General features: G+C 40.9%; 1 protein-coding gene across 1 annotated transcript; it reads left to right on the top strand.

Annotated features, from left to right (window-relative positions):
* The first annotated feature begins 2346 nt into the window (after positions 1-2346).
* WSB1 (WD repeat and SOCS box containing 1) lies at positions 2347-21271 on the top strand. Its single transcript, XM_063297185.1, has 9 exons — positions 2347-2484; positions 7051-7219; positions 8282-8550; positions 11101-11232; positions 11995-12095; positions 14999-15171; positions 15907-16020; positions 18975-19082; positions 20704-21271. Exons 1-9 carry the CDS (start codon positions 2445-2447, stop codon positions 20861-20863), a joined length of 1266 nt encoding a protein of 421 aa, XP_063153255.1. The 5' UTR covers positions 2347-2444; the 3' UTR covers positions 20864-21271.
* Positions 21272-25228: the final 3957 nt, after the last annotated feature.

The raw sequence follows: 25228 nt of genomic DNA on the forward strand, positions 1-25228 counted from the left end.
TGCTTGTTTCTGGGATAGCTAGTGCCCCGTCTTCATTTCATAAGCATTTTAAACTCAGGAGGCCTTCAAATGGACATTAGTGTCAGCAAATAAGCTTCACCGCTGTTGTAACCAACTATTTCATTTCAGAATTTTCAACACAATAGGAGCCTGGGGCTGTAATTCAGTGCACTGCTTTGCCTTGTGAAACCAAGAATGACCTAAGTCATTTTTTAAAATGTAGCTCTTTTGCAAGAATGACCTGCCTGCTTCGTTTTCTTCATCTGGCAGTGAAAGCCAAATCTGCTTGCTGCAACTTCCTCTATGGATGGGAGAGCATATTTGGAGCACTTTTGACAGCTATAAATCTTAAGAGAACGGAGACATACTGAAAGAGTTTCCAGGTCTCATTGGTTTCGTGTTTAGCAAATGCCAAGATAAGGGTGTGGTTAAACTCCATTTTGGCATAATGGCGAAGTTATTTCTGGACATTGAGGCATATTGAGACCCTCTGCTGTTAGGATCAAAACATTAAAACATTAAAAGCAAAACATTAAAAATGTGGGAGGAAAGAAAGAGATCCTTCTGTGCTGGTCAGAATCAAAGCCTAATCTCAGAACAGCGTTAGCATGGACTGAAACATTTGGTCACAACTGGCAGATCAGAATTAGAAATATTCCCAGTGCAAATTCACTGAGTGACTTTGGGCCAGTCCCTCCCTCTCTCAGCTCAACCAACCTCACAGGGTTGTTGTTGTGGGGATAAAATGAAGGGAAAGAAGGTATGCAGTATGTGGATCCAAAGCACCTTTTACTCTTTGGATATGAAAACTATGCATCTCTATGAAATCCCATGGAAGTCACCTTGAATTCTTGGATACAAATAAATTGGTAGTTAATTTCTTTATTCATTAGATTTATATCCACCTTTCATAGTGGACCTCAAGGTAGCATACATAGTATTCTCTCTATTTTTTCCCTACAACAACCAGCTTAGCTACTTGACCACTCCAGGTTTTAATTTAGCAAGTTATATCCCAATAGCAGCCTAGCAGTCTGGTCTGAAATCAATTGCCTGGCAGAGAACTTTCCTCTAACATATGCTAATTTTTCTATTTTCAGGTAACTTTGTTACATGAGACAGTATTCCCAAGCAATCTTCCCTACCATGTAACCCACAGTTCACACATTACTAGGTATCTGTTGTCAATATCTGCTGTGTTAATCTGGGAAAGCAAAAAATAAGGAGTCTGATGGGACTTTTTCTGACTAGCAATTTTTATTCAAAGGCATCCATTTGTTGTTGTGTGAATGCCTTTGCTGTGTCTGCACAGACCTATTATGGACATTCAATCATGCTGTATCTCTGTACCATCCCTCTTATGAGATACTTCTTTGGCCATTGTAGGATTCAGCCCTAGGCTGGCTCCAGGTATGGTTTAATCCAGCTTGGCTCTTCATTTTCCAGTGGCCAAGTTCACCCAACAGTCTTAATCTGATTTCTAAGTGAACCCATTTGCTAAGTTTGCACAATACATTAAACACTAAACTAAGTAAATCCAACAAGCCATAAACCAGCCTATCCAAGATTGAAACTGATCACTCTTAGAATGTAGCCAACACATCTTTCACAGGTTGTGCAAACACATCCATGATGTGCCACCAACACTGGCCATTTATTTAAGAATTTGAGGAGAAATTAAGTCCACTATTATTAAACTGAGAGCCAGTTTGGTGCAGTAGTTAAAGTTCCAGGCTCAGAACCAAGAGACCATGAGTTCTCGTCCTGCGTTGGCCACAAAGCCAGCTGGGCGACGTTGGGCCAGTCACTCTCTCTCTGCCCTAGGAAGAAGGCAACAGCAAATCACTTCCAAAAATGCCACAAGATGCCTACAGTATTAAACCATAAGTTCCTAGAGTGAATATAGCCTATATACCACCCTTGACCAACCAAGTGCCCATCCAACTCTGCATGACTGCAGATCTCAAGCTTAAGAGGCCTTATTGTCTGGAGATAACGTGTCAGAATTCAACCCAAATGGGGAAAAAAAAGGTTGTGAGAAAGGCTCCTGTAACTCTTTCCGTCGCCCAAGTGATAGTCTCTATTCCTCCCCTACTTCACACAATGGACTCTTCCAAAGGAGCACCTTCCCTGGTGGGCCTGTCCTATTGCAGCTAAAGGAAGGGGGAGCTGAAAGAAACAAGAGCTTTAACCCCGTCAAGGGGCTACGAAGAAGCCCAAACGAGCGTCTTCCCCCTTCCCTCCTCCACGCCCTTCACGCAGAGGCGTGGGTTTGCGGACCCCGCCAGGCCACGCCCCCTTTTAATAAGCCTCCCCGCGGCGGCCATTTTGTCTGTCTTTCTTTGGCTGGGAGTGGGAGAGGCTGACGGAAGTGTCATTTCCCCCCCTCCGTTTTATTTTTAAAAACTCCTTGTTCAGAGCCGGAGTGAAGGGCCGCTCCGTAGATGGCCAGCTTTCCTCCGAGTGTTAACGAGAAGCTCATTGGTAAGAAGAGCCACTTCACGTTTTTTAAAAGAATATATTATTTCGTTGTCAGGGGTATGGTTAATAAACGGCGGGACGGTTGAGGGAAGTACGTTGGATAGCAGAAGGTCGACCTGTGGTGTGGGGAAAAAAAGTAGCTTCTTGATGTGAGTGTTCGATTTAAAAATCTCATTAATTTCATCGGGACGGCCTTACTTCCAGGTGAGTATTAAACCCGACTTCCTCCGTCTGGTTTTTTCCAGATTACTTGATTCGCAACTGAATTCGTCTCAGCCACTGTTTTTCGCTGGGGAGCCAAATATGTCTGGCGGGTGCCAGGTTGGGGAAGGGCAGTCTATCTAGGCTGGCCCTTAGGCCACTAAAGAAGCATAATTTTAAATGCGGGTGGACTTGCTGTCCGGATATTTTGCTTTATGAACAAGAGCTTCGCCTTCCTAAAAAGAAAGAAGAAGGATGCACATTAGTAGGGGCTACCCTATTGTGGCATGTGTGAATTTGTATAATACAAATGCATATGTCAGCGCCGATGTATGTCTCTATGTGTTAAAAGGAATCATCATCATCATGCAGTGGGGGAGAAAGAGGAAAGTGAACCAGTTTGCCAGCAAAGAAGAGGAACTTGATGGGCATGTGGGGGGTCAGGCTGCTTCAGCATTAATAGGAACGATCTAATCCATTTCGGAGGGATTGCATCTGGGTGGATGTTTGGAGCAGTGCTTAAATTGTAGGGAGAAGGTTAAGGTGACCCTAACAGCCCCACCCTAAGAGAGAGGCCATTGCTTTGCCAGTAGCAGCCCTGCCATTCTAAAAATAATGGCTAAGGAGACGCCTCTTGACCCCTCAGTTATTTGAAGGATGTGGGTCGGTGTGATGATTCAAGGGGAGGTGGGGCAGGTTGACAGTAGAGACTTTGTGGCAGGAGTCAAGGACTTGTGTTCTCCACAGCTACTAGGAAGGTAGATCTCACCATCCCCCCCCCCCCGACACACCAGAAAAGGAGATGACGTGGACTGTAGTCCAGCATGTCTGGAGAAGGCACGGCTATGCTGGGTGTTGAGCAAATGTCACTGTTGAATGGAGTTCTTCAGCTGGCAGGAGGCATCTGGTGGCCCTATCATCTGGTTGGGAAGTGGGATTTGTGTTTTAGGGCATCTGGAGAAACCAAGGCTGAGGAAAACGAAATTAGGTGTGGTTTATGCTTGGGTTCCAAAATGAAATGGAGAAGGGGTGGGTTGTGTGGAGGTAGGGCCCAAGAATAAGACGAGGAACATGGGAGTGGAGATAGTGGTGAATAAGAGGAAGAGGCTGACATAAGGTTATGGTCTTTTGCCATTGGCCGTGCTTGCATCTATAGATAATGGGCAAGGCATAAAATGCTCCCTTCAGCCTGCAGAAGAGCCAATAATACTTTGTGTACTTTATATCATGGATGTTCCTTTTACATTATGACAAAACATTGGGCATAGGTGTAATAGAATTCCATGTGTGATTTCAGGTTTCCTTCTGCATCAACTTACATGTTCTCCATAATATGCTGTTGGCGCTTCTCAGGAAATTAGTTATTTATTTATTTCTCAGATTTTGCTACCGCCCATCTCCCTCCCAAGAGGGACTCCTAAGGGCACACATAATAACAGGCAGTGTAGTTTGCAGTAACAGACTCAGATATGAGAATTCAGCCAAAGTGCAAATTGTGACACATTAAAGGCTAATAAATTAATTTTACCTTAGCTTTTTGTTAATCTTTAAGGTACCCTGAGAGACTTTATTTTTGCTGGACTAATCATAACTTCGGGAAGTATGGATGAATTCTCTTGACACAGAAACAGTTACTAAAACTTCACATCCAATTCCACAAGTCCCACATGGAAAGAACAAGACTGTCTGCTTGAAAACCCCATGCAGATACTGTATATGCAAATTAGTACAAATTTGCTGTTGTAAAATGATCTGCAAAGTAATATGACTTTTCATTAATGCTAACATTATTTAAATAACTATTTAAATAAATAATAATACCATAAAGTATTTCCCAGTTGCTACATCTAGTTTGGTCTAAGGTTAAGGTGCTAGTCTAGGAGCAGGGAAGCCTGAGTTCTAGTCCTGCCTTAGGCACAAATCCAGCTGGCTAGGTGACTGGGCCAATCTCTCTCTGCGCCCTTGGAAGAAGGCAAGGGAAAACCACTTCTGAAAATGCTGCCTAAAACCTGCATGTATTTGTCTATGTAGTCACCAGAAGTCTCATCTAACTCAAAGCAAAAGAAAAAAAGGGGGGCACATGGTTTATGATCCTCAAGTGTAGTATCTAACTTGTGCTGCATGTGGTGGTGGGAAGAATTGCAACTTTTTGTCCCTTGTCTTTTTAGAAATAACAAGCCTGGTTTTTACTGACCAGTGCCAAGCTACTTCCTCTCAAGGCCTAGTGTTTGTAGGAGTTTTAAACCAACACATCTGAAAGGTGCCCATTTGCAGAAAGCTGGATTAGCAGCTGCTGTTATACATACTTAGTTTCCCTTGTACAATCCCTCTCCTCCTCCTGGCTTTTACACATGAATGTAAAGTGCAGCAAATCCCAACCCAGCTATTCTGAGTGTAATAAAAGTAGGACAGCTGGGCAATCATCAGAATTTATTTAGTCAGTTGTAAGCAGCCTCTATTGGCATGCCAACTGTAGATTACGTAAATACAATTTAAAACAACAACAAAGATTAACAAAAGAATTAAGAATCCACATTAGGGAAACAACATAATTGTACAGCTGCCCTAGACACATCAATCGATCGCAAGTCACGTCAGTCAGTCCAGGGCTTGATTTTGACAAGTCAATATCCAAAGCATTCATGTTCTGTTATGTATTAAGCAGAACATGAATGCTTTGGATAATGACTTTTTATAGAGAAAGCAGGCTTCTGGAAAGAACGTGTAGAATACAGTACTGTTTATTTTGCAGTTAAAACTTTGGGTTGAAAGAGCATCAGTCTGATATTCGCAGTTCTAGACTTGGCATAATAAGATGTGGAGTCCTTGGTGTGTTTAAGCTTGGTTGCTTGCAGACTTTTCATTACCCAACTGGGTAACATCATCAGTGCCTAATAATGTAAGAAATATTGTGTCCCCTCCTAATAGTGGGATGCATTGGGGTGCTGCTGCTGCTGCTGCTGCTGGGTAACCTTCCCAAACTTGGCCTCATCTAGAGGACTGCAGATTCCAGAAGCCTTTCCCAAGGCATCTGATGACTGCTAGGTAGGGTGGTCTAAGATAGGGCCGTCTTGTTTCTTTCTCCACTGCCCTTGTAGAACTTACTTTCTGTGATCCAGCATCTAGTCCCTTCTGTGCTGGCATTTCTGTTAAGTTGGCTGCAAATTCTGCAAGTTCCAATCCCATTACATCAGATGGCAACAGATTGGGTAGACCAAACATTTTAAACATTCTGCTTATCATCTACAGGCATTTCAAAGCATTGGTATTTTTGAAAGCATGACAAAGTAGAAATACAAGCAAGAACTCTGCTGTTTAAACCAGTGTTTTTTAAAACGTGGGTTTCTTTGCAAAACAAGAAGGCTTTCTTTTAATTTCCAAGAGATTTTTTGTTTTTTGTTCCTTTCACCACACCAGTAACACTCTATATGTGGAAGAGGAGGCCTTAGAGTTTATATAATCCAACCACCTGATCATTTCAGGATCCACTAGAACAGTGTTTCTCAACCTTGGCCACTTTCAGATGGGTGGACTTCTACTCCCAGAATTCCCCAGCCAGCATGCTCACATATCTTAAAGTTTGTTTGTTTGTTTGTTTGTTTTATAAATTTATTCACCGCCCATCTCTCCCCTACCAGGGGGCTCTAGACGGCTTACAATAAAACAAGATTAAAATATAAAACCATTACGATTACAAAATACAATAAAAATATAAATATAATAAAATCTACATGGCGAAGAGATCTTAATCAGTCCTTCAGTGTGGTAGGTTGCCAAGCTTGCTGGGGAATTCTGGGAGTTGAAGTCCACCCATCTCAAAGTGGCCAAGGTTGAGAAACGCTGCTCTAGAGCATTTCTGACGGACAACCATACAACTTCCATTTGAGGACCTTCAGTACTGTAGAGGGAGCTCATTGCTTTATGTGACAGCTTGTTGACATAAACTGGCTGGCAGCATATATAGCCAGGAAGTTCTTCCTGACTTCTAGCCTGAACTTACTTACTTGTAGTTTTAGCCCATTAGTTTTAGTCTTGCCCTCTGTGGCAATAAAAGGTAAGTCCACTCTCTCTTTTGTGGGACAGCCATTTAGATAATACAGGTATCACCACTATTGTAAGACAAACCTTTTAAGAGATCACTTTTCATTTTCTTTATGATATACTTAGATTCTATTCAGATTTATGTTGTTTATTGTGTCTCTGACTTTAAAAATAAAACATAAATACATAATTTCATATTCTGTTGCTAGGGGGAAAAGAGCTCTGAAAGAGGAATCAGGTTACACATGCACACTTGTCCAAACATTTAATCTCTGGAATGTAGTTATGTACATTGAATATCTTACAAATGATGTACCCTCTTTTTAGGAAGGTCACGGACAGCGGGAGAACTCTTAGCTCCGGCTTCTCCTTTTGATAAGAAGTGTGGACGTGAAAACTGGACAGTTGCTTTTGCTCCAGATGGCTCCTACTTCGCTTGGTCCCAAGGCCATCGCATAGTAAAGCTTGTCCCCTGGTCTCAGTGCCTTAAGAACTTGTGAGTATAGATGGCTTAGAAAATTCTGCTTGTTTATTTGTCTGCTCTTTTTACAGAGACCTTCCTACAGTATTCCTATTATGGAAATTGGTTTTAATTTACCAGGGAAATTTAATACAGTACCAGGGAAAGATAGCAGATTGAACCCAGACAGTTACATTTTGACTGAATACATACATTCTGCTAGATCATGGTTTGCTTAAGCATAGCACATGATTTGTCACAACAGGTTAAGCATAGTTTACAAGCCACATTATCTAAGTCTGCATAACACACTACTTACCAGGCAGCCACATTATGTCTTACCACAGTGTTGTACAGTAGTAAAAACCAATGTGGTTTAAGTTTGTCATCATCCCATTGGCTTCACTGGGATTATCCATTCTAGCCTTCTCCACCTTTTTCTCTTCCAAATATATTGGATAAATTCCCCAAATCCCCGGCTACCACGGTCACTGGCACCATGTTAGGAAAGGCTGCTCTGTTCTAAACAGAAGAGAGTATGTATCCACCCAATAAGGCTTAGAGTGTGATTCCTCAAAGGACTGTGGAAACTAAAGAAAAGAAGGAGGTTTTCCAGATATTTGAGTGTATGCAAATGCTTCAGTTTAATCATGCTTCCTCGTTATGAAGCAAGCTAGTGTAGCTCAGTGGGTTGACATTTGGATTTGCATCTAGGAGACATGGGTTAATCCTACCTTGGCCTTGGTATGCCCTCTGTTTTGCTTCTGTCCAAAACAGTGATCTCTTTCTTAGAGACAGGATTCATCATCTTTCTCCATGTATTAAATACTGGATTGCAAGTATTTTTCATTATAGAGTGATAGATGTTAGTGTTGTCTGCTGACTACCACCACTGAGAAATGTTTTCATATGAGTTAACTAGAAAGCCACAGTCCCTTGACAGTGGCAATCCTTGCCAATGTTGATGGGAGTTGAAGTCCAAAGGGCTGGGATGTTATAATGCTTTATAACAGGACATTTAAATTGTTTTCTAAAAACTGACTTGCTTTTAGGACCTTGCTCTTCCAAGACATTTACACTTAATTTTCTCGCCCACAGTTCATTGCATGGTGTAAAAAATTTTGCCAACTTAAGTCATTCCAAGCTTTCAAGGCAGAACAGTGATGGTGACCAGAAAAACAAGCCCTCTGAGCAAGTCATAGATTGTGGTGACATAGTCTGGAGTCTTGCTTTCGGATCATCAGTACCTGAGAAACGGAGTCGTTGTGTGAATATAGAATGGCACCGCTTCAAATTTGGCCAAGACCAGCTTCTGCTAGCTACAGGCTTAGCCAATGGACGTATCAAAATATGGGATGCCTATACAGGTAAGGAAGGAAATTTTGACAGCTTCATGTGTCTTGCTTTCCATCTAAAATAACAGTGGGCTTGGCCCCCTTCAGATGTTGTCATAGTGGAGCTTCCATCATTCTTCACCTTGTCATGTTGGTTGGAATTGAGAGAAGGCTAAGGACACCTGGAGGATCATTCCTGTTTTTATTGAGGAGCAAGAATGGCATACCGACACATGAAAGGACTTGTTATTTGTAAGCGTCTTCTCTGGTGACCATGATAGAAATGGAATTTACAAGATTAGAGGCATTATACTTCTAAAAGGAATCGCTAGGGAACAAACAGGAGGACTGCTAATTACTACAGTCCCCCTGGTGGGAGGAGATGGGCGGTGACAATACATACTACATTTTTGGCCGTTAGGACTGGATGCTGAACTAACTGACCTTGTCTGATAAGACAGGAATTTTACTTTGTAATTAATAATTTATTCTCCATTGTAGCAACATAGAATTTGCCGATGTCTTTTGTGGACCAGCGTCTGCTATTGTCCTTTTATGAAACTCATTGGGTTCACTTTTCCTACTAAGCCACATTTTAAAGCCTCACCTCAAAGTTTTAAGCCATGATTTAGGCTTATCATAGTTTACAAACCAAGCCACTGTTTTATATACTCCTTTAGTATAAATTATTTTACTCCCTGAGGAGTGTTTCTGCTACCGTAATTTTCATCCAGTTTAACTTTTATGTAGCCTGGATGCAAATTGATTCCCAGTTCTTCAGAACTGAAATAAAAACAGCATTCTGCAACATAATCCTTAAATTTTCAGCAAGTTGCTTTTGTGTCAAAATAAATCTCGGTATTGCTTAGGAGATAAGCTGTCCTGGCACCTTTTTATAAAGCTTATCCAGTAGATAACTCAAGTATATTGACTTAAAGGAAGTCTATTTGGGATCAGAGGTTTTTTTTTAAAAAAAATAAACATAGGTTTATGTAATACTTCATTAATTAAATATAGGACTTAGTGATCAAGAGGAAGATTGAAAGACTGGATTCGTTTAGCATCAGAAAAAGACAATCCAAGGATGATGCAATAACTGCCTTCAAATATTTGAAGGACTGTCGTGAAGGTCAGGGTGAGGCAACACAGAAAGCGTGCAAAATAATTCGTGCAAAAACTGTTTCGTACAGGCACAGCTGGTTTTGGGTGGGTTCTTGTAAAAACTGCAATATGCATATTTGGTCTGGATAAGAGAAGAAGGGATTTTTTTTTGGTTCCAGATACAGAGTGAACCAGAATTGTTCCAGGTAGGAATATTTGGAGGGGGAGGGTGGAGAGCAAGGAAACATCCTGGAGGTTGGAGGCTGTGAGGTGGTGGAGGGAAGAGATTATGTTAGGGAGATTGGAGAAGTGGGTAAACGAATGAGACATGTGGGGTGAGGTGCACCAGCCTTGTCCTGCTTTGTAAAACCATTCTGGGATTTCTGTGTTTTTTTCCAGCCCAAACCTGGAACAACAAATATTTGTTTATGCTGAACTGTAGCCAACCCTGAATGGTTCAACAGAACTTCCTAAAGTGATTTGTTTCATTTTGTGCACATCCCTGGATCACAGTGCCCAGGGATACCAAATTCTCTGATATTTGCCTTTCTGCCTACCAAACCTTCTGCTCCTCCTGATTTTTTGAAATAGGAAATTGTTTCTAACATCCTATTTATTGGAGGGAGGTGTTGGACCCACAAAGTTCCCATTAGGATGGCATAAAATATACTGATGCTCTAGTTCACCCTCTGATAAATGGCTATTTTGTAATTGGCTATGGCTGCCATATCAGCCATTTTCTGAATAAGCAGCTTTCCTCTGGCAGCCATTTTGTGAAAATGCCCACCACATGCTATCAGAACTCCAAATGTGCATGTAGTCCAGAATGGCTGGAGCAAACTTGTTTTCAGTGGCACCATGGATGGGCAGCCTTCGTATTTTAATTTTAAAATTTTTGGAATTCTCCAAAGGTTACAGACCTGTTTTAGGGAGTGAGAATTCTGGAGGCTGATGGTAAAATAGATACACTTTGTTTCTGAAAGGCTCAATGCAATAATTTTATTCCTTATTTTGGCTAAAGAATGTGGAAACTTGTACCACCCAAAATCTTTCTTTTTTTTAATTTCTCTGTTTTTTTGCCACAGAGACTTTACAGATGGTTTGAGCTATTCTACAGTCGTGGATAGTGTTGCATGTGCATTTCATTTTATTTAAAACTTCCTATATTAATATTATAAAACATAAAATACCACTCAATTGTTTGCAAGCAGAGACAATGATATAAAAGTTAGGGCCTCATGACATTGGATACAACAATTATTTTTCAAGGTTTATAAATGTATATGAGTTAAATGTTAAATGTATATGAGTTAAAAAGAGTTAAAAAGAAGGGAAAACTATTAAAGCTTCTCAGTTGAGAACTGTCTCAAGAGCTGCAATAATTTCATAGGGTGATTTTTGTTCCTCTGCTTCAACTGTGGAATATCAAGCCCATGGATGTAGGTGCAGTTTGAAGACTATTAAAATGCATTCTTCCAACAGGGAAGCTCCTTCTTAACTTAATGGACCATATTGAAGTTGTCAGACACTTGACTTTTGCCCCTGATGGCAGCCTGATACTAGTATCGGCCTCAAGAGACAAAACATTACGAGTGTGGGACCTAAAAGATGATGGTATGTTTTCGGGAACGTGACAGCCGGGATATAGAGTTTACAATCACCAAAGTCTTGGATGTTCTAATTCTCCTAGAAGTTGCCACCATTGTAATGTGACAGATGCACCATAGATAATCGTACTATGTTAAATTAAAATTAAGGCATATTTTAGTTTTGTCCTGACCTAGCCCTTTTTGGTTTGCACCTTGTAGCACACTTCCCAAAGACCATATGTGGTTCTTGGCAGGAAAAATAGTGTGCATCCTTTTGCTACAAGGAATGATGAAAGACCGGGAAGCCGTTTACTCAGTAACAGCAGCATCTTCCAAGGAAACATAATGGAGTTTTGAAATGGTGTTCTGTATCTGCGAAATCCGCCCTGGGTCAACCTCAAATACAGTATATTGGAATTTGATTCCATACTTGTAAGAAGTTGTTAGAATTGACTTTTAAAAGCAGCTTCTTATTAAATGGCTTCACTTTGTTAGTGAGGTGAGGATGGAAAGTTGATTTTTTTTTCTAGTCACTTTAAAGAAGGACCAGTGTCTTGCTATTCTTGGGAGCATGATAAGAACTGGGCTAGTATATTCATCCATAATATAACTGTTTGGCCTTTGGATTTTTCATCACTTTTACTTGGTTGTGGTGTTAAAATCTCCCTGTTAAGTTGGCAACTAGTTTAAGCTCAGGCAGGCAAAAAATATTGCAAATTATGTAGACAGAGCCCCAAGCCACTATAATCTGATGGATGCCAATTTATTTTTTTCTCCAATTTTCCAGGAAATATGATGAAAGTATTAAGAGGACACCCAAACTGGGTGTATAGCTGTGCTTTTTCTCCTGATTCTTCTATCCTCTGCTCCGTGGGGGCCAATAAAACAGTAGGTATCAAAGTTTCATGATCTTCAGCTTGTATTTCAATTGTGAGCAAAGAATAATTTGGAATCTTAAAATAAAAACTGTTTGTGCTTGGTGTCATGCTGTTTTGATGATGATGTGAGGATTTGCATGACCAAAATATTTACAGTAATTAGCATAAGGCTTGCTCAGTTATTTGTTACTGAGTTGACACTGCATTGCTTTTAGATTCAAAGAAAATGAATCTTTTTTGCACATCTCCATCTGTTCCATAATTCTTTACAAATAAAGTACAAATTTCAGTTTAAGAAGAAATTGTTTAATATTAGTAGAAATACATTTTTTGTTCTTGCTGTCTATTATATTTTCCTCCCAAAGTCTGGGCTGCTCTCCTATTTAAAAATATAATAGCATTCTTGGTTGGTATTTAACTACAAGCAACCCTTGAGTCTTGGTGCCTTGTAAACAGCCACTGCGTTATGTTAGTTTTAAATAGAATTGTAATGCCCTGCTACAAAATTCAGATGCAGTGCATTTGAAGAATTAAGTTAATTTTCACTCATGAAGAGCCTTCCCCAACCTGGTTCCCTCCAGATGTTCTTTAATGTCTGTTAGTCCAGCCAAGATGGCAAGTGGTCAGTGATGATATTGGGGAAACATCTGGAGACACTCAGGTTGTGGAGGCTGGAAGTGTAGAACTAGCTTGGGAGGGGAAGCAGTTAGCTTTAATCAGTGGGGCTAACTTTTGAGTAAGCATATCTAAGACTGAGTTTCTTATCTTATATATACCATAATCAATTCCAGATTGAACCCGTATAAGGGTGGGCAACTTGTGTCTCCTGAGGCTTATCTATATGGAATCAAGAGTTTTGTTAGGGCCTGGAATTCTACATTTCCTGCAAAACTTCTAGAATATGTGGTTGGCTGTAAGCCTGGAAATATAATGAGTGAAATCCAAGGTTTGCAATTTGCTGGGCAGAGTGGGAGGATGGCTCAGATTTACGGTCATAAAGCTTTTGGGTTAAGCATTTCTTTTAAAAACGGATCCTGTTTAAAACAAAAATAGAAGTTGGGGTGCGTTTTTGTATCACATTTGAGAGCCACAGCTGCAGAATTGATTTTATGGGATAAATTGCACAGCTCTTAATTGTAGTCTTACCCCAGCCAAATTCTTGCAAAAAGACTTTTGGCTTTTGATGCTTGGGGCTGGTGGGTGCTGTGGCTGCTAGTCGATTTTCAAATTCTTCTGCAGTGGCCTTCAGTGTTGACCAAGTTGTCCATCCTCTGGACTAGTAAGAGTCCTGGCTTCAGCTTAGCCACTTAGCCAAGTTAGTGTGGTGGGGATTGGGGCAGAGCGTAGTTTAACATTATGAAGCAGCAGCACAGGGAAGGCAGAACAGTCAGTGAAGTCTTAAAATAGAATAGATGTGGATATATGCCTTGATCTTTTAGGCTGTGTGTTTTCCATAAGCTTCTTGCTTTCCCTGTCACAGGTGGTGGCAGCAATATTGGTGTGATTGAGGGTAAGCTGGCACCACTCAGACAAGCGCACAATGGTGTTAGCTGGGCAGAAAGATTGGCACCTCCGGCTACCAGGCTGGAGGCGAACTTTACCATAGGACGAAGTAACGTTGCATTCGGCTCAGGGTGTACTGTACGTACGCAGGTGCTGGTTGATGTCCACTTTCTGCTTTTTTTTCCCTTTCTTTTCTTTTTTATTTTCTCATTGGTGAGAGCCATTGACTCCTTTTTAAAGAAAAAACCATCAACTTTAATGTTTTAGTTTTCCATTCCTATGGAATGTTGGAGTCTTACAACTCTGAGACAATTGTTGTCAGACTTTACTGTAGCTGATTTAACAAAGTTTTGTTACAGTAACATAACAGACTTAACTCACTTTCTCTATGTTATGCACAAATTCATGTTGTGCAATTGTATATTTAAAAGCTCTGCCCATTCTTAAGGCTCAGAGTGACTTACAGTATATATATATATATATATATATAAGTAAATAAATAAAAACAAACAAACAAACCTGTGTTATGTTATTAAAATAACTACCATGACCCATCTTCTGTGCAGATTTGTTTCCATTGCTAGACTGTTGATAATACACAAAAATGTGTAGTTTAAATTTGATAGTTAGATTCTCCCGGGCATGCTTAAAATTGACCGCAATGTGACAAAACATTTAGATGCACGTGAACTATATTTAAGCCATGCCTGCCAGTGAAATGCTTATTAATTGAAACCTTTTATTAAAAAAAGCCTGGCAATAATGTTTGATTTTTATGTTTAAAATTAAGCTTAAAATGTGCATACTTTTAGTAACTTGGATTAATTTCTGTTTTTGCCAAGTCATGTCATTTGGCTGTGACAATACCTGTTTTTGCTTCCAGTATCTGTTTCTCTTCCTAGGCTGACGTTGGTGATCCAAGCCTATTGTAAACAAGTGGTCTTAAACTCACAGGGGATTCCACGGGAGTAACAATATGTTAACCTTCCTTTTTTTTTTTTCTGTCTATATATTTCTTAAATTTGGGGTAGATAATTGAACAGGATGGGGATGTTAGTATTTTAACCCTATTACTGTATTTTAAAAAAATAAACTAGATAACTATTACATGACTTTCAGTTAAGAATCCTTACACAGTTAAATGTCCACTTGACATTTATCTTTATGTATTTTGGCTTACATTACAAATAGTACTTAACATGTTAGCATTGCATGTATACTTTAATTTCTGTAATTCTGAGTACGAGACCGAGCGTATTCTTTAATTGTAGTAATTCATCATGCTTGGCCTTTAATTTTAATTTCAAGTTAAACTAGTGCAAAGATTGGGGCTGGGGGAGGGACGAGTTGTGTGAGAATGCTACCTTTGGGACTGAGCAGAACTATAACATGGCCCTGTTTTGATTACAGGTATTGCTTTGGGATATGGATAAATACACCCTCATCCGAAAGCTGGAGGGGCACCACAACGATGTTGTAGCCTGTGAGTTTTCCCCTGATGGAGCCTTGCTGGCTACTGCATCTCACGACACCCGCGTATATGTCTGGGACCCCCATATCGGAGCAATATTAATGGAGTTTGGGTAAGCCAGTGGATTGGTGTAGGCCACTGTTTCTTAACCTTGGCAGCTTTAAGATGTGTGAACTTCAACTCCCAGAATTCCCTAGCCAGCCTGCGTAGGTGCAAAGAAATGGCAGCAGGGGAGCAATAGGTTATCTTCAGTTTCATGCAGAATGGATTTTTCCCCTTCTCCTTCCCTCCTGAGGTTCTCTTTACCCCAGAGCCCCAGAAAATACCCCTCCCCGCCCTGGCAATTTGTAAAAACCTACAAACTCTGTTGGCTACTTCCTACAGGGCTCCAGTGGGAGGCATTCTTGAGGTCAGAAGACTATAGGAATGCTCTGGCCCATCTCTAGAGACCCAGGACCCTGTTGACCGCTAAAGCAAGTGATGATTTCTTGCCTTCTGCACGTAAATATGTTGTTCAGTGCATTGCTTTAAAGTAGTCACCTTGTAGATTGTTAAGTAGCCCTAAGTTGCTTTTGACAAAATCTCTGGTAGTGTGACTTTAAAAGTAAACACAAAGAATGCTAACTTAAATGTTGGCTTCTGTCCAAGCAAATGGAAGGGAGAGAGTTTCGTATAGGTCTTTTGTGACTGAAGCTGGGGGAGACTGGGAGAGCTGTGTAGGTCTTCCTTCATTCTCAGGCACTTGGTCTCAGAGCATGGAGACCTCTGTTGTAGATCTTAATTTAATGATTAAATGAAATGCAAATGCTTCCATAGCTTTGATGCAAAGTTTCGTTTTTGTCCACAGGCATCTGTTTCCCGCTCCAACTCCAATATTTGCTGGAGGAGCAAATGACCGCTGGGTCAGATCTGTATCTTTCAGTCATGATGGACTGCATATTGCAACCCTTGCTGATGATAAGTATGTATGACAAAGCCTGCTGGATTTTGCTAGTTCTTGCTGGTTGGGAAAATAATCTTGTTTGTTTAAAAAAAAATCCTGGCACTGGTTCATTTAAGTGGATGAGCAAAATATGGCCCTTCCTGGCCCTAACTTTAACTGCCATTAAAGGTTAAATAATTCATCCATTTATTTACAATTTCAATTTCTGCAGTTGCCACTTGAGCAGTAACTGAGCCAGAGGCAAGATAATGTTAAGCATAATCAGCAAGAGAGGCAAATATCTCAAAAGATTGGGGGGGAAAAAAAACCAAAGTCAGTTTTTAAAAATGCTTTGAAAGCTCTCCTAAAAGTCAGGAGAGGGTGTCAGCAGGACAGGATGTACAAAACCTTGCTGTCACAGAAAGGATTAGCCTTGTATCCTAATCGGTCACGTCTGTCAAGGTTGCGGGATAATCTTGGGGCACCTCCGATTTGAGTGCCATTAGCTGGATTAAAGGGGGGGCTTGAATTGTTCCCTCATTTTTAAAAAGGGGGAAATGTTTGTAGGAAACTGCTTGCACAAGTTGTTTTCCCAAGAGCAAGGTTTTGGCAAAGGCTTAGTCAGCGCATCCAAGCCAGTTCTCCAGTAGCACACCTCCTGTTGCATGTGAGAGTCTTGCACTTACCTCTCAGAAGGACATTGTGTTGAGAAGCTGCTGCATAATTTTAGTTGGGTGCCTTCTCATCGCCTTGGCTGTTTTCTTGGAACAGAGCTGCCAAGGCCCCTTGCTACCAAAGTGTCACCTTCCCAGTTCATTTCATTTTCCTTTTATTATTAAGGTTGCAAAACTTGAACTATTGAAAGCATACTCCTTCAGGAAATAAATAAAATAGAACTGTGATGACCCAGTGACTGTGTTCAGCCCTAAACAATCCTTAACCGTGGAAGGGTAAATGGAGCATAGCGCAGAACGCAGCAACTTTGTATGTGTGTCGGACACTTCTGTCTGCTAACGGGCTCGAAAGTAGCCAGGGCCCTCTGGAGTCCAGCGAGTAAGGAATCAGTAAAATGACTGGCCATTGTAATGAGGGCAGATTAGAAAGATGTGCCTAAAAGTGCTGGTTGATCAGATCAGCTGCAAGGACAGCTGCAGTCTTACATTGGGATTTGCTGTAGTTGGCAACAGATCAAAGCCTGCCAGTGAGAGTGCTCTTAATTTCACGGACTCCAGGGAATAAAGATACACCAGAGCCCCTTGTTGTTCTGTAAGGCATTCCAGAGATAGAGCTGAGCAGAAGATGCATAAATTGGATAAACCAAGAATTGGAATGTTTGTGCACATGTGAGGTTTACCAAAGACAGGGACTCCATTCTTAAATAAGATGATTGTTCGCGTTTAATTTGGTAGTGGCCAATTGTGGTTCCATATTTCAAGAACAGAGGCCCACAAATTTACCCTTAAATTGCTTTGCGGTACAAGGGGACAATTGCTTGCCCACCTCTAAAGCTGGGTGGAAGCTTGAGACTTAAAAGCACAGAGACAAGATGAGCCTCAATCGTGTGTTCCAGCAAGGAAGATAAAGAGTTTTCCCTTCGCTCCTCTAAAAGTTTGCAGTACTTTGGATTGCTGCTGGGTTATGATGGTTGCATTTACATCTTATGCAAACCCAATGTGTGGTTTGTTTGGCTTTGGATGAGTATGTTGCATGAACCAGTTATTGTGGTTTGTAAATCATGGTTTATTGTTTAGCATATGTCAGCCCTCCAAGGTAGGCCAGACTAGGAAAACAAAGTCATGGAAGCTAATTATACTTTTATTTTGAGGTTATAGATAACAGAATCTTGCAAGTCTGAATGTGCTTCCTCCTTTTATCTTCCTGAGAACTAAGGAGGGTCTTGTCTGAAATGCTTTCTCAGGTTACAGTTCTGGGCTGGACTCAAATTTATTTTATCTGTCCTTTGTCTTGGTTGTGGCTTTTCCTTCTCCTCCTCCTCAAGGTTACAACATGGTAGAGGTGAATCCAATTAGTTGTACTTAATTCTGAAAATTGTAGTTAAACGAACCATAGCTTGTTACTACATGAAATCGAAATTAGTAGAAAAACTGACTCACCTAAAACCATGCCCTGAAATCATGCTTGAATTGAGGCACAACTTGGGAGATCTGGCTGGAACTCTTTTATTTCTATAGTTTATGTCAGTCACAGGACACCACCCTTTTAACTGTAGTGGCAGGTATATGGCAGGAGCGGACAACCCACAGGCCAGATCTACTTACTTGCACCAGCACCCCAAAATCACACTGCTATTAATTCCTTAGGAGTAAACACCTATATTCTATTTTCTGCACTGCCGGGCTAATAATAGCTTGAAAGAAGAGGGCGGGGATTAGGTCTGGAGAGAAGTCATAGAGAAAGAGAAATGAAACATTTTTCATCCCAGTACCTTACTAAAATTAGAAGTATCTTCTATTCCTCCCCCATCAGTTATTTTTAGGTGGAGCGGGGAGTCGGAAATTCAGGAGGTTCAAATGGCTGGGTTGTTGTCTTAACCGCTGGGCAGCACTTCTTCTGGCATTGCCCTTGCAAGATAGTCCTTGCAGGGTTTCAGTTTGGCATCCAATTGGCTGATCCAAAGCCATGTCTGAACTGTGGATTTGGGGCTGCCTCGTGTTCTTTCACGGATCATAAGTTCCTTGGGGAATCCTCTGGAGGCCATCCCACACATGGGATAAGCAAAACCAGTGTTTCTCAACCTTGGCTACTTTCAGATGTGTGGACTTCATCATTGCTGGCTGGGGAATTCTGGGAGTTTGTTTATTTATTTATCTAATTTATCCCCGCCCATCTCCTCCCATTGGAGGACTCTGGGCGGTTTACAGCAATTGAAGTCCACACATCTGAAAGTGGCCAGGGTTGAGAAATACTGAGCAAAATGCTTTGCAAACAAGATTTCAACCAGGCATTTAATGTGTCTGCTTCTGCTCTTCCAGGCTGGTTCGATTCTGGAGAATTGATGAGGATTATCCTGTGCAAGTTGCACCTTTAAAGAATGGACTTTGCTGTGCCTTTTCTACTGATGGCAGTGTTTTAGCTGCTGGGTAAGGAGACTTTGCAAAAGAAAAGAATATACACCCATGTTCATTTCACTCAGAATGCAGCTTTTATTCTCTTCTATGTTCCTTCCCAGTAGCCTCCCCTTTCTGTAGCGACGTGGCTCTGCCCCTCACCTGCCAAGCTGTTTGTATGTTGCGATCAAAGCTGGAGCAGGGCAGCTCAGTGCCTAAAATTTGAACTGTCAGAAGAACAGCTACCATTTATTATTTATTTGTTAGATTTCAATCCCACCTTTATATCCTTCAGGAGCCCAATGCAGAATACAAATGCCTTCCTCTCATCCCTCCCTGCCGACAACAGCCTTGTGAGGTAGGCTGGGGTGAGAGTGAGTGGCTAACCCAAAGTCACCTGAGCTTCTGGGGTTAAGGATGGACTTGAACCTGGGTCTCCCCAGTCTTATTCTGATACCGTAACCCAGTGTTTCTCCACCTTGGCAACTTTAAGCTATGTGGACTTCAACTCCCAGAATTCTGGGAATTGAAGTCCACACAGCTTAAAGTTGCCAAGCTTGAGAAACGCTGCCATAACCTTTGCATCAAAGAGGCTCTGTTTTGCCCTTTGCAGGGTTGAAGGGCATCCTGCAGTTAGCCAAGATTTGGCAATCTCCCGCGATCGATCTATCGACCTACCTACTTTATATTGCCACCCATCTCACAAAGCAAGTGACTCTGGGTGGCGGACCACAGAGCTAAAACAATTAACAAATATCTAAAACCATTCTTCTTCTTCCTAGCATTTTCCCACATTCGTGGGGTCTGCTTTTCAGATCCTGAAATGCCACTTTGCCCTAAAACCTAAATACCTTTAAATTTGAATTTATTTATTAATTTATTTACATTTATTTATTAATAAATTTTTATTTAAATTTAAATACCTAAAACCATTATTGTTATTAATTATTAAAAACATTAAAAACTATAAAAACAGAACTAAAACAAAAACAACAGACGAAGGGATGTTAATAATAAGGGAACCACCTCACTAGTTCACCCATCCTCTGGGGTCCCCAGGCCTGCTGGCCTAACCAGGTCTTGAGGGACCTTAGGAAGCTCAGAAGTGATGAGACCGACCTCACTTCTGTGGGTGGAGAAGGCTCCACAACGCAGGCGCAACAGCAGAAAAGGCCCATTGCTTAGGGCCTGCCTGACGTAGCCCCCTAGACAACGGAACCCATAACATGCCCTCTCTGCTGGATCTGGTGGGGTGGGCAGATGAAATCGGGGAGAGGCAGTCTAGATTTGGCTATTTTAAAAAATTACTTTATGTCACAGGAATTAGGTAATCATTAGGTGGGGGTATTAATAACTGGTAGCAGATGAGTTGGATGGGTATTTTCGGATCCAACCCGTTGTCCTCTTGCAAGAATAAGAAATCCTCTATAGCAGCGTTTCTCAACCTCAGCAACTTAGAGATGTGTGGACTTCAACTCCCAGAATTCCCCAGCTGGCATGGGAAAAAGAGAAACACTGCTCTATAGATACAGGATTCCGTCTGCTCCAGCTGAGGGTGAGAGTGGCAGTCTGTACCACAGCTAGCATTCCTTAGAGAAAAAGCAGCTACATGGTACTTGCTTGCTTACTTCTGTATGGTTCTTTTCCCCCACAGAACACAGGATGGAAGTGTGTATTTCTGGTCCTCTCCCAAACACATTCCCAGCCTCCAGCATTTGTGTCGCATGGCAATCAGACGGGTCATGCCTACAAGGAAAGTGGAGAACTTGCCTGTGCCCTTGGCCGTCATCTCTTTCCTTTCCTACCGGAGTTAGAAAAACAATCAGAAATGAATGAAAAGCGTCATGCTTCTTAAAGCCTTTGCCCTTCAGTGGCCCACAGGTTTTGACATGGCTTTGATTTATTTCCTGAAAAAAAAAAAAGATAATCAAGATCCCAAATACTGACCGTGTTGAATTTCTAAAGGTATTATTTATAGAAAAACAACAGAGTAGGTGTGTTTTCCAAAATTGTGAGACAGCTTTTTCAAAAGGAAAAAAAGCTCTAACTGTGAAACCTTGTACATAATTGGATGTAAGCTGCTATGTGCTCTTCATGTATATCTTTTGTGATTGCTTTTTTTTTAACTGTAGTATGTAGCGTGCATGCACAGACAGGAGTCCATGTGTATATAAGTGTGTGCGTGTGGGTAGATTCACAGTATAAAAACCTCTTGAGATTCACCAGTGTTTGCCTCTTTTCCCCAGGTGTCACAACCATTATGTCAACTTGCACACTATATCAAATACATAAATTAATGTGTCTGTTGTCTACGGAGCCACCAGCAAATCGGTGCTGTGTAAAATAGGACAGTAATTCTCGCATTTGGAACACTGAGCTAGAAAAGTGCTGGCCGAATCTTGAGAGGCTTTTGTCCTGAGCATTTGGTAGGCTATACAAAGCTGCCTACCCAATGCCTTATAAGATAAGGTAGAAGCAGGGAATTTTCTCAATGCCCCCAACACACAAAGAGTAGGCAGTGGGGCACGGGTTGGACAGTTCATTCAGCAGGGATATCTCCTCCTCCAAGGAGGCCTTAATTTTGCAGCAAAAGTTTGTTTGGGTTACGTGTGGGGTCCTTAAACTTTTGAATTCCTGCCTGACGACTTCCAATACATGAGCTGTCCACAGGCTCGGGTTTTTTCCCACTATCCTGTAAGGCTTTGTCATATCAGGGCGTAATACTGGGTGAACAACCAAAGACAAACAACTTAGTTTTTCTTTGCTTTTGCCTTCAGTTTATCTGGACATGCAGATAGAAAGAATGTATGCATTGCTTAAAATGCCTGACTCTATTTTGTTTGAATTTTTTATATATACATTAAATAATTGTACAAAAAAAACGAATCCAAAGGCTGGTTATTTGCACGTTTGAGAGAACAGGGAATAATTTAAAGGATATACATGTAATCTGAGTTACAGCCTAAGATAGTTATTCTGAAGGTGCCAACCACCTTAAGGTCAACTGCTATTTTAGATTGGATCAACACAAATATAACTTCCAAATCCAAGGGAATGATTCTTCCACTTCTTTAAGTGTTGGTCATATCCCTTTTCAAAGAGGGTATCCAGTTCTGGGCATCACTCAGAAAGATTTGGAGAGAGCAGTGAGGTTGATGAGAGGATTAGTTCTTAAGCCCTGTGAAAAGAGAATGGAGGAGCTGGGTATATTTAGCCAAGAGAGGACAAGACTCGGGGGGGGCAGTTGGGTAGCAGTGGTCAAGTACTAGTTATTGTCACATCTCACATGCTCTTTCAAGTTGGGCATGCTCCAGGCATTTTTTCTATGCCAATGTCCTCTAGCAGGATCTAGGAAACATGCTTTCTCTGTGGCAGCACCCACTTTCTGGAACAATTCTTCCTAAGATTCAGTTGGACCCAACCCTGCTATTTTTTCATAAGGTATTTAAAAAAAAATAGTTTCCCCCCCAGTCGGCTATTAGATGTTGCTAACTTTGGAAATGGTATGGTGTGGGTTGATAGCTGGATTGTGTGTGTGTGTGTATAAAAATTGTTCCATGTAATAAAACAAGAACAAAGATGGAAAATAAGAAATAGAGAAGAAGATAATAGAAAAGAAAAAGAACAATTGTGCCTTCTGCCCTTCTTTCTATTGAGTAGTTGTCATCTTAAACTTTTCCCCAACCTCTTTGTCTCATTTTTAATCCTCAGATCCTGAAATCATCAGTTCATTTTTTTCTTCTTTCAGCAAAAAGTCCATCCAGTTGTTTATTATTATTTTGTTGACTGTTTTTAATTACTTGTTAGCCACCCAGAGTCTCTGATGAGCAGGCATCCATATAAATTCATTCCTCATTCATAAATGATTCATATAAATTAATTAAATCAATAAAATATCCCCAAAAAGGTGGCATACAAAAGCAATCAAAGTCTTGTTGGATTAAGTGATATTGCATGATTCTGGTCATTAAGTGAAAATACCATAGATAGCCAAGACAACAAACTGATCATTGAACAAATCAACCTAGAGTTCTCACTCAAGGTACAAATAACCAGCTCAGATTATCCTGCTTTGGACACATTATGCAAAGACTGAGTCTATAATGCTGGGAAGGGTGGAAGGAAAGAGAAGAGGAGAACCAGCAGCAAGGTGGATGGATTTAGTTATAATGACAATGGTGCACCATTGGAAGACCTGAAGGACCAGGTTGGGGACAGATCCTGCTGGAGAAAATGTATCAATGTGGTTGCTAGGAGCTGAATTGATGGCACATAATAAATTCAAATACTAATATAATGACACATGTAAAAAAAGGGTAGAACTTCAATCATGGCATTGTCTGCCTTCCTGACTTTTTGGATCCTGCAGAAGACCCTGCAACAAAGAATACTGAACTGAAAACTAAGGCATTAAAAACCAAGGACGTGTTTTATAAGAAAAATGGGATTAATGACTGCACAGTATGGTCCATTCCATTCCATTCGCAATTTATCACCACCTCAATCCAGGCACTTTACAGATACTAAGCAAATGGATGAATTTACAGTACATCTGCCAGCAGAATGCTTACTGAAGACAGGAAAACGAATGGAGATACCTTAAAACGTGAAAGTGCTAGTAATATGTGAAAAATGAATGGGGCTCTCTACAAGAATATGCTTCTCATGACTTTGTCATATGGAAGTGAGAGTTGGGTGGGTCAGGTGAAGCATAAATGTAAGTTGAATGCAGTAGGAAGGTGTTTCTTAAGTGTGTGTAGTTAAGGCAAGACTTGATTTAAAATATTGGGCTGAATGAAGGTGGACAACTGAGTGATGATGAACTACCACAGAGAATGAATGAGGATCAAATTGCACAACAATTTGCAAAATTGCGAATGGAATGGAATGGAATTCACCATAGCCACGCAGAGTCCCCTTTTCTGGAGAGATGGGCGGTGATAGAAATTTGAAATATAAATAAATAAATCAAGTACATGAAGGAGAAGTAAATGAGAAGACAGAGAAAGGGGTGGGTGGAGTTTGACAGAAAGAGGTAAGGAGTCTAAAGAACAAAAGGCAGCGTGGGACGTAGTGTAGGCATGTGGAAGAAAGATGGTCTGCCAAGGACAGAAAGGTACAGAGGGGTGGAGAGAATGGTGTTGAAATGTTCCAAATTTAAGCTGTTTCCTTTTCCTTAGTTTATGCCTTTAATCTATTTACTGTTTCTTAACCCTTTGCCCTTTGCCCTTCTTTCCATAAATTTGCTTACCTCAATAGGGAATAGTGTAATGGATAGGAATGAAGACCTAATGGATCTGGACTGTGAATATCTGACTGCTTGATGGACTTTTTTCCACCTGATGGTTCTGGTAGCCCTATGCTGAGTTTCTGCCTTACAGTACTTTTCTGTTGTTCAGTCGTTAAGTCATGTCTGACTCTGTGACCCCATGGACCACAGCACAACAGGCCTTCCTGTCCTCCACTCCCGGAGTTTACTCAGATCCATGTTCACTGCATTGGTGATGCTATCTAGCCATCTCATCCTCTGCCGTCCCTTCTCCTTTTGCCTTCAGTCTTTCCCAGCATCAGGGTCTTACAGTCCTGCCTAGTGATTAACAACATGGATATTTCCCAACACCTTTGAATATTGGAGAAGTGGTGCCCTGTTAATCTGGAAGGAAGAGGAAGGGAAGGGAAGGGAAGGGGGAAAAAAGAAAACCCTTCACACTTGGTTTTCACACTTTGTGGTATGCCGTGTTTGTTTAACCAGACATGACATGAGTGACTTAAATAAACAGCTGGGTTTGCAAAAGTTTCTTTTTTTATGTTTTTCCCCTTTTTTATTAATTAGTAATTGTTCAAGATATAATTAAGACACACAATGTAGAATATAAGACCAACAGAATACAAGTCTAAAAAAGAAACCAGAAAAGCTAAAGGAATTAAATCAATTTATGTGCCTCAAAAAGTGTGTATTATTGTAAATGACTTAACCGAGCCCTGCCACATACAGAAAGGAACAAGGCAAGGATGTCCCTTGTCACCTTTACTCTTTATCCTAGTTTTGGAAGTCCTGAACAGAGACATTAGACAAGATGATCAGATAAAGGGTTTGAAGATAAAGAAGGAGGTCTTCAAACTGAGGGCAATTGCTGATGGTTTGCAAAAATTTCTAAACAGGCAAACGAGTAAGGGCA

Source organism: Candoia aspera, chromosome 1, assembly GCF_035149785.1.
Source record: "Candoia aspera isolate rCanAsp1 chromosome 1, rCanAsp1.hap2, whole genome shotgun sequence".
Classification (NCBI taxonomy): Eukaryota; Metazoa; Chordata; class Lepidosauria; order Squamata; family Boidae; genus Candoia; species Candoia aspera.